The 14,393-nt window shown below is 38.3% G+C and overlaps 3 protein-coding genes across 4 annotated transcripts; all 3 read left to right on the forward strand.

The window, feature by feature from the left end:
* The first annotated feature begins 245 nt into the window (after positions 1 to 245).
* On the forward strand, positions 246 to 2,826 carry LOC135637656 (vacuolar protein sorting-associated protein 2 homolog 1-like). The gene is made up of 5 exons (XM_065150341.1): positions 246 to 490; positions 756 to 886; positions 1,850 to 1,954; positions 2,183 to 2,443; positions 2,554 to 2,826. Exons 1-5 carry the CDS (start codon positions 454 to 456, stop codon positions 2,689 to 2,691), a joined length of 672 nt encoding a protein of 223 aa, XP_065006413.1. The 5' UTR covers positions 246 to 453; the 3' UTR covers positions 2,692 to 2,826.
* Positions 2,827 to 3,997: 1,171 nt separating this feature from the next.
* On the forward strand, positions 3,998 to 4,336 carry LOC103986460 (vegetative cell wall protein gp1-like). The gene has a single exon (XM_009404483.2). It carries the CDS (start codon positions 3,998 to 4,000, stop codon positions 4,334 to 4,336), a length of 339 nt encoding a protein of 112 aa, XP_009402758.2.
* Positions 4,337 to 5,265: 929 nt separating this feature from the next.
* LOC135638916 (uncharacterized) lies at positions 5,266 to 14,119 on the forward strand. Of its 2 annotated transcripts, XM_065152492.1 has the most exons (8): positions 5,266 to 5,407; positions 6,689 to 6,770; positions 6,910 to 7,228; positions 7,498 to 7,640; positions 8,265 to 8,357; positions 10,332 to 10,588; positions 12,219 to 12,439; positions 13,450 to 14,119. In XM_065152492.1, exons 3-8 carry the CDS (start codon positions 6,947 to 6,949, stop codon positions 13,807 to 13,809), a joined length of 1,356 nt encoding a protein of 451 aa, XP_065008564.1. In that variant the 5' UTR covers positions 5,266 to 5,407; positions 6,689 to 6,770; positions 6,910 to 6,946; the 3' UTR covers positions 13,810 to 14,119. The 2 variants fall into 2 exon arrangements, with proteins under 2 accessions (XP_065008564.1, XP_065008563.1); XM_065152491.1 differs by having other exon boundaries at positions 6,689 to 7,228.
* Positions 14,120 to 14,393: the final 274 nt, after the last annotated feature.

Consider the following 14,393-nt stretch of genomic DNA (forward strand, 5'->3'; position numbering starts at 1 on the left):
GATTTGGACCGAATCCAAAGCCCCTAAGTCATGTAAGATTTGGGCCTTCCTATATGTGTCTTACGGGCCCAATGAGGATATAACCTGTCGGTATACCTTTTAGCGATACCCACTTGACTTGCGAGAAAGGCTGTTGTTGGAAGTGGGTCCCACGTGAGTGGCCTTTATAGTCTCCAATCACAAGTCCGGTATGAATGTCAGTTCCTCAGGGTAGAAAGGAATCGTGTTCAATAAGATTAGAGACTATAGGATTCCAGCGAATCCGCAACCAATCCACGACCCAATTGTCTCGTCCGCGAGAGGCCGGTTGTTCGAGCGAAGCAATCTCACGGATCGAAGCAAAAGGGGAAGACCGTCAGAACTCCTATTTCCTCCGATTCGCACACCGACTCGATCAATTAACGCAACGGAAAGGGTGGAAGAGATTTGAAACCTGTTGACCAATCTCTCACGATGAGTTTTATCTTCGGGAAGCGGAAAACCCCCGCAGGTACGCTTCCCGATCTCAGATCTTCTTCATTTGGTTGATCTTGTGTCATTATTTCATGGGAAACAGGGAATTGCTGTACGTCTGATCGGTTATCTCCGTAAAACAAGTAGTTTTCTTTTGATATCAGGATTTAGGGTTCCAAGCTTTTCTTTTGATTTTTCAAGCGAGAATAGAATGTTATTTGAGTGATGTAATTCGTCGGTTCCCTGAGAAGAAAGTTGATTTGGATTTGAAGCCTTATGGTTAATCATAATTTTGTCGGCAGAATTGCTGAGGGAGAATAAGAGAATGTTGGACAAATCAATCAGGGAAATAGAAAGGGAGAGGCAAGGGCTTCAAGCACAGGAGAAAAAGCTTATTGTGGAGATCAAGAAAACCGCTAAGGAGGGGCAAATGGTATATTTCCTTTTTGCAACTACTATACATTTTATATATCCGATCATGAGTATTTGTCTGCAAAGATTGTTTTCTGTCGCATGTTTGCTTGATCACGATCCGAATTTCTAATTAGTTGATGCACCAAAACTCTGAATTGACCATAGAAGATGGTTCCGTGTCTTATTAGAAAGTTCTTTATACGGGATTTACATTGAGATTATAATGGTATGAACTCATACCAGTTGACACCAAGAATTAGAATGAAATGAGAAATATTTCTAGAAGTCAAGGAGGAGAAAAGGAGTTGGAATCCAAAAGAGAGGGAAAGTAGTCGTTTACATGCTTGTAAAAGTTAGCCGGTTCATTGCGTAGATGTTAGCTGAACTTTATCTGTAGACTAGGACTGCACAAGTTGACCCCGTATCTATGGACTAGGCCTACACGCCCTGTGAGAATGGTGAAGCGGAAAGCTGTTAATGTCTTTCTAATAGATGCCACTTCTTTGAAGATTTGTAGAATGTAAATTCATTTTTCGTTATACAAAATTCATGAGTTCCCCTTCTTGATCTTTATTGACTAAGCTGCATTTCTGTATAGGATAGTATGCCTCTCTTGTGTCGAAGAAAAAGAGTGGTGTCACTCTGTTAATGTAGACTATGATTTTCTCACATTTTATAGAGTTATATGTCACTGATCCTGTGATTTGAGTTTTCTCTGTGAGTGGCACATTTCTAGTATATGCTTCACACATTCTTCATGTTTTCCTTGGTTATTTTCTAACATCCTGATAATCTACAAATCCTGGTACTTCTTTTTGCTGTGACTATGTTTTAACTTTCTGTGTTGGTTGGCCATTATCTATGGATGTCATCTGGTAGATGCTTGATATCAAAACTGTTTAATTTCTGTGCACATTTGAGATTAGTGCTAGCTTTTTTGCTGTATGAATTGCCTATTCTTGTTAGATATTACTTGTGACAGGGAGCAGTGAAGGTCATGGCAAAGGACCTCATCCGAACGAGACATCAAATTACTAAATTTTATGCTCTCAAATCACAGCTTCAAGGTGTATCCCTCAGAATCCAGGTAAACAAATGTCATCTTATTACATCTATTGCTTGCCATTCGTTGAGATTGCATAGCTTTTCTCCTTATTATCCTGCTAGATATGTAAATTGCTCAAAGGTAAATGTGTAACATAATCAACCAAGAAACAGTTGCTTCTGAGGACAAAGATGCATGATTGTTGTTTTTTGTTTGAAAGCAAAGAAATTGGGTGATTATGGGAGAAATGCCTTTTTTGTGATTCTCCAGACGCTGAAATCGACCCAAGCAATGGGAGAAGCAATGAAAGGTGTTACAAAGGCTATGGGACAGATGAACAGGCAAATGAACCTGCCTGCGCTACAGAAGATAATGCAAGAGTTCGAGCGACAAAATGAGAGGATGGAAATGGTCAGCGAGGTTATGGGAGATGCCATAGATGACGCTTTGGAAGGAGATGAGGAAGAGGAAGAAACTGAGGAGCTTGTGAACCAAGTCCTCGATGAAATTGGAATCGACATTAACGCAGAGGTGCACCTAAATATTAATTTTACGTTCCTCTCTGGCTCATATAGAGGGATTCCTTTTGTTTATTGCATTGAAATAAGTCCGTGGACTGATTGGCACACCTTTGCTTGCAGCTTGTCAAGGCACCTTCAACCGCGGTGGCTAAGACAGAGGCAACCAAAAAGGTTGCCCAAGCAGAAGCAGCTGGAACCGAAGATGGCGGAATCGATGATGAATTACAAGCAAGGTTGGACAATCTAAGAAAAATGTGAGTTCATATCCTGTGCCTTACATGAGCTGAGAACTGTAGTTAATTCTGTAAAATTGCTACACAATAATTGCATCGCTGTCTGGTATTTTGTGCTGCCTCATAAAATCTGTCTGGCTTGAAAGCTTTTTGTATTTCACTCCTTTTTCATGCACTTGTTGGCCCTCCTTGTTCGAAGCGATTATTAGGCCTCCTGTAGTGTCATGCGGTCGGTCAATTATGACGATCAAAATTCTATTTGATACATAAAATTCATGACATCTAAGTAAGAAAATTAATGACATGTTACACTGGTGCTTAATGACATGTTAGTGGTTAACCCATTGATTTAGATGGTTTCTGCATAACCTGCATGAGCCGGAAAAAGAAAATTAATGTACTCATAAATCTTTTATATTATTTGTTATTCAGGCTATTTATATTAATATCATAAGAAGGTGGAGGGAAGAAGAAGTGAGCACTTACGTGGAGGCGCTCAATCAGTGTCGTCGTTCTCTCGTCATTCCTCTTCTTCATCTTCCCTTCGATTCTCATCTCTCTCCATTGCTTCCATCTATCTACTTCTCTTCCTTGGATCACTCTCCTGCCTCCCTCCCTCCCGTCTTCTCTTAGCTGATATCATAGTCATTTATCCTTACCATGCTAAATCAACTCAACTCGTTTTCCACTCCAATCCAAGGCAATACTTTCGACCACTGTAATGTCGAAAATTGTTCGATATCCATTTAGTTTACAACATTTTCGATTTTTAAAATAATTCTTATATTTCATATAATTTTACTTAATTGTTATATAATTTAGAAAGATTTTTAATTAAGTAAACGATCCAACCGAAGTTAGTTCTGATAATTATGCTTTCAATTAAAATAAATAAATAAATAAATAAATAAATCCGCCCAGTCCGATTTATCCCAATCGGAATTCACGAAATGGAAAGAAATTAAAATCGTAATTTCTTATAATCAAAAAGCCTCTGACACCCAATGATATGATATATCTCTTACCAACTATTTCGAATCTCCAACCATAATTGCGGTGCATGAAATTGGAACCGTGCAATATATATATATTCTTCCTCGGAAGCAGCGTCTAACCTTCCATTCTTGCCAGCTCTCGTGAAATCAATCAATTAACGCTAATTGCCTCCGTAAACAGATTCCGTGAATCTAATCAGATGAACTATCCGTGATCAGCGACGTTAACTCCCCTCTAATTGCGCCTCCAACCTCTATATATGGTGCCCGACCCCCTCCCACCTCCCTATTCTACTCCCGTCCTTCATAGCTTTACAGTTCGTGCTGTAGTTTCCAATGGCTTCTCCGGCAAAGCTTGTCTTCCTGTCAGTGATGGTTGCGGCGTCGTTCGCCTTCTCCGGCGCCGTCTCCGAACCACAGAAGCACTCCCCTCCGGTGTTGTCTCCTGCTCCATCCGTCCGCAAGCCGTCCCACCCTCCCGTGAATGCTCCGTCTCCGGCCCACGATCTTCCACCTCCATCGCAGTCACCTTCTTCGTCTCCGCCGCCGTCGATCTCCAAGGCGCCTTCGCCATCTCCTTCGGGAACCGCTGCTGCTGCTGCTCCTCCTCCTCCATCGATCTCCATCACCGTCGCGCTCGCAATCGTCGGAGTTGTTTCCTACGTCTGCTACTAATAATAAGCAGCAGTAGTATCTTTCATCATGTCAATAACTGACAAGATCACGAAGAATAGTAGCTTTTAGGTGATTCATGCTTTTGTTTTAGTAGTAGTTTCATGACTTTCTAGTTAGCGGCCTCTAATGGTTAGTGGGGATTGTTCTACTTCTTCTTCTTGTCAATATATGGACACGACTCCTGAATAGTTCCTTCTTCTTATTCTGACTTATTATACGTAAGTTGCATGGCAGAACACGGCAGTCTTCATGGGATCAGATCGTGTTCGGTGAAGTTTATATTGTTTACTTTTACGAAGGTGCAGATTATGGTAATTTCGATCTGCTAATCGATGAAGTGATGTATCTGCGTTGCATCTCCGGTAGCTCTAAAAGTCGTCCTCGAAGACAAAGGCGTGACCTACTCATCACCACAGTCAAATGATCGATTCCATATTATGTGGGAATAAATATTATTATCTGTGTTGCATCTCCGGCAGCTCTCAACACGTTCCAAAGTTACGCTCCATGTTGAGGTCTATTCTCTCCGAACATAGACAGCCGAATACAGCTTATTTATCTCACAAGATCGTGAGAAGATTAAATTGAATTTTGTGATTAGAAAGGAAATTATCTTAAGAGTTATAATTAAACTAGAAATCTTAGTTTTAATCCAAGTGCCATCGATTCTGTTCAGTATGACGCGTGCCCGAGGCAGGTGGCCTCCACTTCGCCGGCCGCGCAAGTCGCGCGATACATGCCTCGGTCGATGATTTTTACGTGGGCCTCTTGGGTCCAAACGGAGGCCCATTTAGAGCCCGTATTCTTCACGGCAACCCAGAATCGGGTGGGTCCCGCTCTCCCTTTGGTGGGATGTTCGGTGGCCGTCGCCATCCCCATCACGTGCTTCACGCCCTGTTCTTTAATCCCTACCCGTCTCTCACGCTCCTTCTCCCTCCCTCCCTCCCTCCCTCGAGCGGCTAAAGATTGATTCGTCGAGCTTCCCCTTTTTCTTCCTTCTTTTTGGATTCCTCCTTTCCGGTAGCGAGATCTTGAAGGGTTCTTGAAGTATCATTACCTTGATCTCTTGAAGTAAGCAGAATATTAACCTTATTTCCCGTGATTTTGACGATGAATCGCCCCATTTCGGCACTAAAATTTAGATGATTCTGTCTGTCTCTCGATCGCTACTTCGTGGATTTGTTTTTCAAACTCCGGAGTTCGCACGATAAGAATTCGGATTGCCTCATCGTGGAACCCTTCTTGATTTCGTTTCTTGAATTGTAGGTTTCGTCTCCGGCCGTCTTATCACGTCTTAGATGATTATTGTTGTCTTGATAACTACCTGTCGTCCAGAAATGACGAACTATGATGCCATTCCATTAGTGTGAAGGACATGATGAGGAATTGTTGTTTCGTATAGCGACTTGTCATGGTATCTCGTTGCCTCTCCATTGGGTACGGTTCTTGCTACGTATTTAAGGATGTATGTACCTTGTCATGGATGTTAAGGATCTCGAAGGGCACAGTTGGAATCAGATCGAGGTTTGGGAACATAAATTGATACGTAAATGAACGTGGTTCTTGTATGTAAATACTTGGTTGAAAGCAGATGGAGTAGACTTAGTTAATTCCGATTTAGTGTGTAGATCTCATATCATTGTATTGAGGCATAAGCTGCATATGCTGTAAGGCTTTTTTAACTTTCTAGTTAAGTTTTTAGACAACTAAGATAATCTGCGTGTGCGATTGACATGGTCAATATAGAGTGTTACTTAAAAAGCATGTGAGGTGCAATTGCTGTGTTTCTATAGTGCAGGAAATTATCAAAGGTGCTCTGAGTTTGATCCATCTAATGCTCGTGAGAGTTTGTGACTTGCAATTGTCATTCGCTAAGATGGATTTTTTGGAGTCAGAGAATTCCTAAATTGATCGGAACTGTTTCATAGGAGAATTGATCAAAATGACTAACTTGATACAATATACATTATAATATCTATATTGGATGCCAGTCGTGCAGATAAGATTATGATACTACATAGAGGAGTACCAATATTACTACAGAGAGATGCAAAAAATGTCCATGTTGTTGCAAGATAATTTCTGAATTGTTCTAATATCTATGAATATTTTTAGTTGATACGTGTGTTGCTCCAATAGCAGAAAAAAGATCCACGTAGCCGGCCACAAATAGCTGGGATAATTGTTGCCGCATGTACATTGCTGCTATTTGTGCTTTTACATCGATTTCTATGGTTTTATTTTGTGAAAAATGATATTTCAGTTTTTAGTGTTTCTAAAGTAGAAGCGAGTTGAATAGTAGTTACACAGATTAAATTACTAAACAAATCCTGATTTTGGTCCTTTTTACAGGCTATGGTTCACAAACTTTGTGTTTGTCAGTTTTTGCTTATTCAGAAAGGCGACATCAACTGTTTGCTGTGAGGCTAACAAGGTGAGTTTTGCTAGATGTCATCATAACCATGTGAGTTGCCACATGGTAGGGGAATTAACTATCTTATCGGCCGATACAAATGTGCTGGAGCTTCATTAGATTGTCTATTCTGCTCTTCATCTATGTCTGATTCAAGCAGCAAGTCCCAATCATTGAACACACTGTCTTCTGAAAATATGCCAAGAAAGGCATTAGTCGCATCCTTTCCCAGCAACATCTCGCCTAAGGCTTTCAAAAATCTGGTGTCTTACAAGTTTTCAAGTCAGCAAAGAGGACCAACTGGCCAGATAGCTTTGTTCTTGCTGAAAGTTGCTGCTTTAGAAACAGTACGGAGGTTCTCCAGAGCAAGGTGTCCATTTGTGTGGAAGACCATTCAAGCATTGCAGGTTCTTTGCTATCCACCATTCAAGTGGATTCGCAGATGGACGCCATTTGGGATGATGGTTGAAGGCATCCAGGTTTGTCAAATCTTTAAATTGTAGGGTGGTGAAGTCGAATTCTGTACCTGTTTTCACTAATAGAATGCTGCTTCTAGCTTCTCAAGAAAAATAAAAGAAATAGAAAAGAAATTTATGAACTCTTGCTCTACAGAAAAGTGATTCTATATCAGTGGCCATCTGAAGTCTTGCTCTTAATGTTAATTTTGGTTTCTTAGTGAGAATGTGAATCTTTCCTGTTTTCAAAATCCACTGATTCTAAAATCTCCATAACTTATGCAAATTGACAGAAAATATCGAGACCACTATTAGTTCTCTCAATTGCAACAGCGTTCTCTGATTATTCTGCAAATTGTAAGAGTCAAGTTCATTGTGTGGATGATCCTCAACCGAATTCTGACTTACCTAGAATATCATCGGCTTCTGACGTCAGGTGGGTAAAGGATTTTAAAGAAGTATTTCATTTTTGTTACTACTGCTTCTTAGTGCTCTAGGAGTGCGAGCATAGTTTACCTGTGATAAGATACACTAGAATCCCATATTATGATTAATTTAGATGCCTTTTCTGACCTACTGGAACATGTTTCCCAATCATCAGCACAATAAGAACGACATCATGGCAATATCACAAGTCTTTGCTTTTGCTTCTGAGAGAAAATGAGACATTGAAGTATATGATGGTTTACTATAGCTGCATATGATCAAGCAATATTAGTTATAAAATCTTAAGGTGTGTATCGAATTTCAGCAGAGGAATATTGTGATGCAACTTTTTTGTAGGATCAAAATTTTGATTCTTGGTAATGTTTGTCCTTACATGGTATCTTCAAGATATTCAATATTGCAGAGGGGAATTGTATCATCTGATGAAATATGTGATGTACTACAAGTACATTTCTCTATTTATATGAAAAATTATGGGTAGCATTGCAGAGCTGAATGTTGTTTGTAAAAGCATCGTGTTAGTCAATTAGAACTTGAAAAGTTTTCTGGGAGTTTTTTATGCTTGATTTATATGAATATTTCAATGCTTGTTTCACCAAAACATCTTCTGCAGTAGCAGCAGTGATTTCGTCAAGGAGGACTCCAGAAACTGGATGCTTGAACTCATTGCAGAGCTGGAAAAAAAGGGTATTACGTTACCTGACAGGTACTTTGTTGATGTTACAGTTAAAAAATCCAGTGACCTGTTTATTTTCTTCTTGCAATTTGTAAAGCAACACATTAGGTGCTTTCATCTCTTTATGTTTTAAGCATGAAACATCAGAAACATAGATGGCTGTTCCACATTAAAGAAAAACTAAATGGTCCCAATTATAGATGTCAAATTACATCTCCACTTTTGCAAATTGCCTGTGTGATTGGCATCACTGCATTGGTGGAGCCTCATGGACTGAGCTAGCCTTTCTTTTCCTTGATTCAGTAACTTGATTCCAAGATGTCATTTTAGGGTCAGCATGTGATGTGTGTCAAAGATGTTGAAGCGCTAAAAATTTAGGAAATAAGTTTATATGGGATGCCATCTCCCAAGTGACATTTTTTGCTATTTAAATAATCATACTAGATCACTGTGAACTTACATGGTAGAGTGTGAGAGAAAAACAGTAAAAGAATACACTCGCATTCTGAAGTTATTCACAATCTAACATTCTCTCGTTTTAAAGATAATTCTCAGCAAAAGATAGCTCAAGTTTCTACCAAAGAGCTTTCTTCATTAAAAGTTGACAAACTGATACGTTACAGAAATAGATAAGGTTAATTCATCCTTGGGAATTTTGTGTTAACAAGAAAAATCTTTGGAATTGATCTTTGTTTAAATAACATGTGTTGAACCATGCATTGTATATCCTATTCTCCATTGACATTAATCAATTTTTGCAACTGCAATTAGTTATGATTCATGACATTATTAGCATTTTCATTTTACATATAAATTTGGAGCAAACATTGATATAATCTATATCCACCATCAGGTCAAGCTGTTCGCTTCATCCCTCTCTGATCTTTCTTTTTATTAGTTGAGTTCATTATTTAATACGTTGGCTTCAGTTATTCACACTTCGCAGCCACAACATGGATGCTGATGTTATCATAAAAGTTCTTCGAATGGACCTCAGTGTTGGACAGAGAGTTCAATAAATTTACCCTTCATCAGAAACTGATTTTAGTTTTATTATGTCAAATAAATTTCCAATATTCAAATTGGAGGTCACTGTTAGTCCATACATTTATTAATATATAATAAGTTTGATTTTTCATTTTCCTGCTTGTTACCTCTCTTATGAATCTATTCACAACAATTGTGCTATTCTAGCTTGAGACCTGAAGTTATAGTATCTCGACAAGGCATGTTCTTTGAAATGTATGGACTCTATTTGTTTGGGTGCTCTTTTTTTAGCTGAAAATTTTTTAATTCGATCCTCGGATTTTTTTTATTACTGCAGGTAAATTTATTAAACAATTAACGTTCATTAATAATCACTTTGAAGTTGATCAGTATGTTTGGACATACTTTGGTGGCAGTTTTGTTCGGTTGTGGTTCTACTTAAAGAGCCTTTAAGTGATGGATCAAAATTTTCATTTTAGCCATTGAAACTATTTTTTATAGTTGCTCCCTTGTGTTCATCAGTTGGGGGAGTTAGTATGAGAATCTTTTTGACTAATTCTTTTACATGAGAACAAACTGGTGGCATATTCCATTGGTTTTATAACTTAAGTATTTAATACTATTGAGCAAAATTTCTCGTTTGGCCTCATAAAAATTACAGGGTAAAGTTAAGAATCTAAACTTGACAAAAAGTGGACACTGTTGATGTTATCTTTTACATTTTGGAAATCCGACTCTCACAAACATATCGTTTGATTGAAATAATCCTGTGTTTGAACAAGCCTATTTTACTGATCAAATGATGACTTTGATTAGCAGAAATGTAAATTATTTAAATTTATCATGATTAGTATAAGTCATGAAATTTCAATTGCACTTCCATTTACATATTTGATTTTATGCGTAGTAAATTTAATACTACGATAAACTATTTCATGGAAGATACCTGGTTTCATTTATAGCAAAGTATTCTAAGACCTTTTTAGAGTGAATGGATGGTGTCACAATTTTCTGCAGGATAAATGAGGATGAGCTTCAAAGATTTTATGATGCAGCAAATGGTGACCTTTCATGCTTGCTCTCATCACTCAAGAAAACAATTCGTTGGAGGGAAACATACAGTATCCTTTCTTTGCAGGAACTTGAAAAGTGGTCACACTTGGTTTTCTGGCATGGATTTGATGTGATGCTTCGACCTTGCCTTGTTATTCGTCTTGGACTTGCATGTTCTAGATTGGTGCCTCATGAAAGGCCACGATTTACTCAAGCTGTCGGTATGTCTCCTTTTTTTGTTGTCATCTAAGTTTCTAGTAATATATTACTTGAATGTTCCAAGTAGTAGCATTCGTATATGTTGTTGATTAAACTTTGGTTGCATTTGTGTATGTTCTAGATTACATCTTAGCTGCATAGATTCTGATATGAAACTCAAAATTTTGGCAATATTTGACCCGCTCTTGAACTTGTCCTCATGTTACTCATTTATTTTGGAGAAAATAATCATATCGGTGCATTGACCCTTCTTTGACCCTGCATTGACAAGAGCCTCTTGAACTGCCTCCTCCACTCCCTGCGTTACTCATTACTAAAGCAATGAATCTTCTCAACATGGACTTTTTTCCTAAATCCTTTGTTCTGCTTCTATCCAAATCTTTCTCTGTACCACTTGAATTTCCACCCCTTTGTCTTCAGTAAGATTTATTTGCATTTTGGGAGCCTTTGTCTTATACAACACTGATTCCATCTAATTAATTAGATTTCTCATACCCCGTGAATCAACATCAATCATCATTACATTTTCCACAGAGAGGTGGTCTCCATTCAGGTTATGGAATTAATATATTTATATGTAGAGTTACGTCTATGCACATTGATTTTCCCCAATCCCACATTGGTGTGTGCCTCATCCGCCGGGTTTGTCCCCTTTTTAGTTATTCCAAATGTAGCACTTTAGTTGGCTGATAGAAGGAATGCCTCATTCTATTAGGCAAGAACCCAAAGTAAGAGCAGGATGAAGTTGAGCATTGGATCAACGGCTGGTGCTTTTTTGTAATAGCGGGAATGCGGGATATCCTCCACTTTCCTTTCTTTCACCAAGAAAGAAGCATAGAAGGTGTAAGCATGCTATTCCACAATTTTTCTCTTAGAGAAGCTAAAGTTGCTAGACCACCATTGATGTTGACCCTTACTATGAGTGATCAGAGGATCAGCAGCAAACTTATTCTCTTATATTGTTGCAGTTGCTACTGCTGTTTTCTTTATCTACCCTTGCATTCAAGCTCACAGACATAAATTTTCTAATCTCTTATCAATAAATGTTGAAGAGCTCAATTTCGTGCAATGGTTGTCTGGGTATGTATTGTTACTACTCACATTTCACATGAGCAGTATACAGCACTACTGCTATAGCTACTATTCACATCAAAAGTTTTGGAAATCTTTGGACATGTCAATTCATTTATTATTTATTAATTGTCAAAATTTTTAGCTGTATGTGCTTGTTAAGGAACTATTCGTTGTGTGTTATTTTGTCCAGTATTTTCCAATCAAATCAAAGTAAGAATTTGAACTATCTTTTCAGCTTTTGTTTCTTCTTCTCTCACTAGAGTACTTCTTTGTTAGATGCTTTTTTCTATTAGATGAGTTCTGAAGTTATACTGTAGTCAATTACAAATGAGATTTCAGTAGACCTGTTGTGTGAATAGTTCACATCATGTGCAGGACTCCTGATCCATGACTCCTGATTGATGCTAACCTACTTGGCAAGAACATTAACGTGTCAAGTCTATAATCTGATAAATATGAGAAATAAATCTTGTTTGTCATTAGCAGCTAGGTTTCAGGAATGTCTGGCTTTTAGCTAACATCTCAATTACATTATTGTGATTTTTTGAATTGCTGCAGTTTCTCAATTAGAACATGGAATCCTGCATTTGATCAATGAAGAAGATCCTCGTGTCACTGTTCTAATGGACTGCGAAGGGATCTCTCCATTCAAATTCCCGATGCAAATGATGAGATCTTGTTCCTCTCTTGTACAAGATCACTATCCAAATCGACTTGGTTGCTTATTTGTTTTACGTCTTCCTCCAGTTGTTCGAGTTCTTGCTCAGACAATTATTCAAGTAATTATTGTATTTATCATCGTTGTTGTTCGATATTCTTCATATTTCAATTTCTTATTGAAATTTGCGGATGTCTATCACTAGTAGATGGAACTAGTTTCTGTTCTTAGTTAAACTTCATTTGTCAATCACTGCAGTATTACTAAGTTTGTATTTATGCTCATTTCCTGTTAAGGCTGATGATTTTCTCTATAGAAAAAAAATTAATTTCTACTGGTTTTCTTATAGATTGATTATCAAGAGTCCAGTCATTTCAGCACCTTTTGCATTTGAATTAACTTGTTATGTTTAATTTTGTACATCAGTAAGATTTTAATTTTTAGGGTGTGCCTTGGTCTCAAAGTTTCAAATGCCTGTTGGTACGAGCGAATCAGCATATTGACCAGTATTTACTGGTCTGAGCAAGGGCCAATACTTGCTTGCTAAACTTCATTACATTTAGAAGTTACAAGAATATTGTGATAGTGTCACTAGGTGAATAAGTTGAAGCAACAAATATTTAATAGCTATAATAGCAGCATAGCTGGGGACCAAAGTTAAGACAAATTCTAATAAATTATTATCCAAAACTTTATTTTTTGTCATATGTTCCCAAGAGAAAGATAGGTTAAGGTGGCAACTTGGCTGGAAGCTAAGATTGCTACTTTCAGCTTTTTCCCAAGCAACTATAAGAATGGTGACTTAAGCATGAGCACAATGCTAAGTTTAATGCTTGAAGGTTCTTCCTTATATCTCTATTATGTTATACTGCAGGATCCTTCACTGTTGAGCTTGTCCAGTAAATAATGCTCTGAAATAAAAAAAAGCTTCTTTTATCTACTTTTGAGCTGGAATATTGGTAATGCAATAAAATAGGTGAATCATTTATTATTGTATTTGCCTCGAGTGCATCTGTAACTTGTTCGATCATACAATTTCTATGCTTCTAGGCCTACATTTGTGTTTCTTTGTTAATTTCTTCTTTGAGACATGCATATGATTTAGCTAATTTGCAGTCTTTGGTGTAATAGGTTCTAAAGCCAATAACTCGGCAGAAGTTACGTATCGAGGGAGAATCTTACCAGAAGGTCTTATCTGAATTCCTTCAAAATGTGCCTGCTTTTCTACGAGGGAATTGCACTTGTTCACACTGTGAGAACCTTGTTGCTGACTGGCCATCAAGTCGAATGGCTGAAACTAGAATTCAATCTTGTGGGAATGTCTCAGAAGATGAGTCAGCTGGTGATGATTATCCAACTCATGAACTTGCTTTCAGTGGTAACTGTGACCATGTCCTGAGGGCTGCAATCATAGCCTTCCTCATGCTGTGTGTTTTAGTTGCATTTCTCGCTGGTATGTATGATCCTGAATCCCTTGCATCACCACCTTGATGTTGCGTTATTACTTGGATCTCTATGGTATGGTGCCATTAAATTTCTTGTCTCCAGTTGGTAGTGCCACTCTGTGGGATCTTTAAGTTATCGCTTTGTCTATAGGTAGAGCTATAGGCAGGTCTTCTTTGTGGATTGCTACAAATCCTTTGTTTTATCCCTACAACCTTAGCATGACTGAAAGGGTACAAGGGCCCCCCATCATATTTAAGTATACAGGTTAATAAACTAGTTCATGTGTGATGTACATTAAATAGTCCATTGTGCAGTCTGTGTTTACAATAAAGTTGCTCCTGTTTATGTTTGTTCATGAGGATGCTGTTATTGGATTTCAAGTCTATGCGTCAGATGATGAAGATATTTGGTTGATCTTTAAGCAAGTGACATTTAGTTGTGGTCTTGTTGTACCAAGCATTAGACACGGCAACAAGCATTAGATACCCTCCCTCCCTCCCACCCAAACAATAAAGTCGGGGTGGCTTCAATCGCTAAAGAACAAAACCAGGGTGATGATGATGGCAAGCAGAGAGGACGCTGCAGCAGCGGGGCAGCTGTGCTTTAGCAGCAGTCTGCATTGCCTCCTC

Source organism: Musa acuminata, chromosome BXJ3-5 (assembly GCF_036884655.1).
Source record: "Musa acuminata AAA Group cultivar baxijiao chromosome BXJ3-5, Cavendish_Baxijiao_AAA, whole genome shotgun sequence".
NCBI lineage: Eukaryota > Viridiplantae > Streptophyta > Magnoliopsida > Zingiberales > Musaceae > Musa > Musa acuminata.

Coding starts and splice junctions, on each gene's coding strand:
- LOC135637656 (XM_065150341.1), top strand. CDS start 454: ATGAGTTTTATCTTCGGGAAGCGGAAAACCCCCGCAG. Junction 887..1,849: donor CCGCTAAGGAGGGGCAAATG/GTATATTTCCTT, acceptor TACTTGTGACAG/GGAGCAGTGAAGGTCATGGC. Junction 1,955..2,182: donor GTGTATCCCTCAGAATCCAG/GTAAACAAATGT, acceptor GTGATTCTCCAG/ACGCTGAAATCGACCCAAGC.
- LOC135638916 (XM_065152491.1), top strand. CDS start 6,893: ATGTCTGATTCAAGCAGCAAGTCCCAATCATTGAACACACTGTCTTCT. Junction 7,229..7,497: donor TGATGGTTGAAGGCATCCAG/GTTTGTCAAATC, acceptor GCAAATTGACAG/AAAATATCGAGACCACTATT. Junction 10,589..12,218: donor ACGATTTACTCAAGCTGTCG/GTATGTCTCCTT, acceptor GAATTGCTGCAG/TTTCTCAATTAGAACATGGA.
- LOC103986460 (XM_009404483.2), top strand. CDS start 3,998: ATGGCTTCTCCGGCAAAGCTTGTCTTCCTGTCAGTGATGGTTGCGGCG.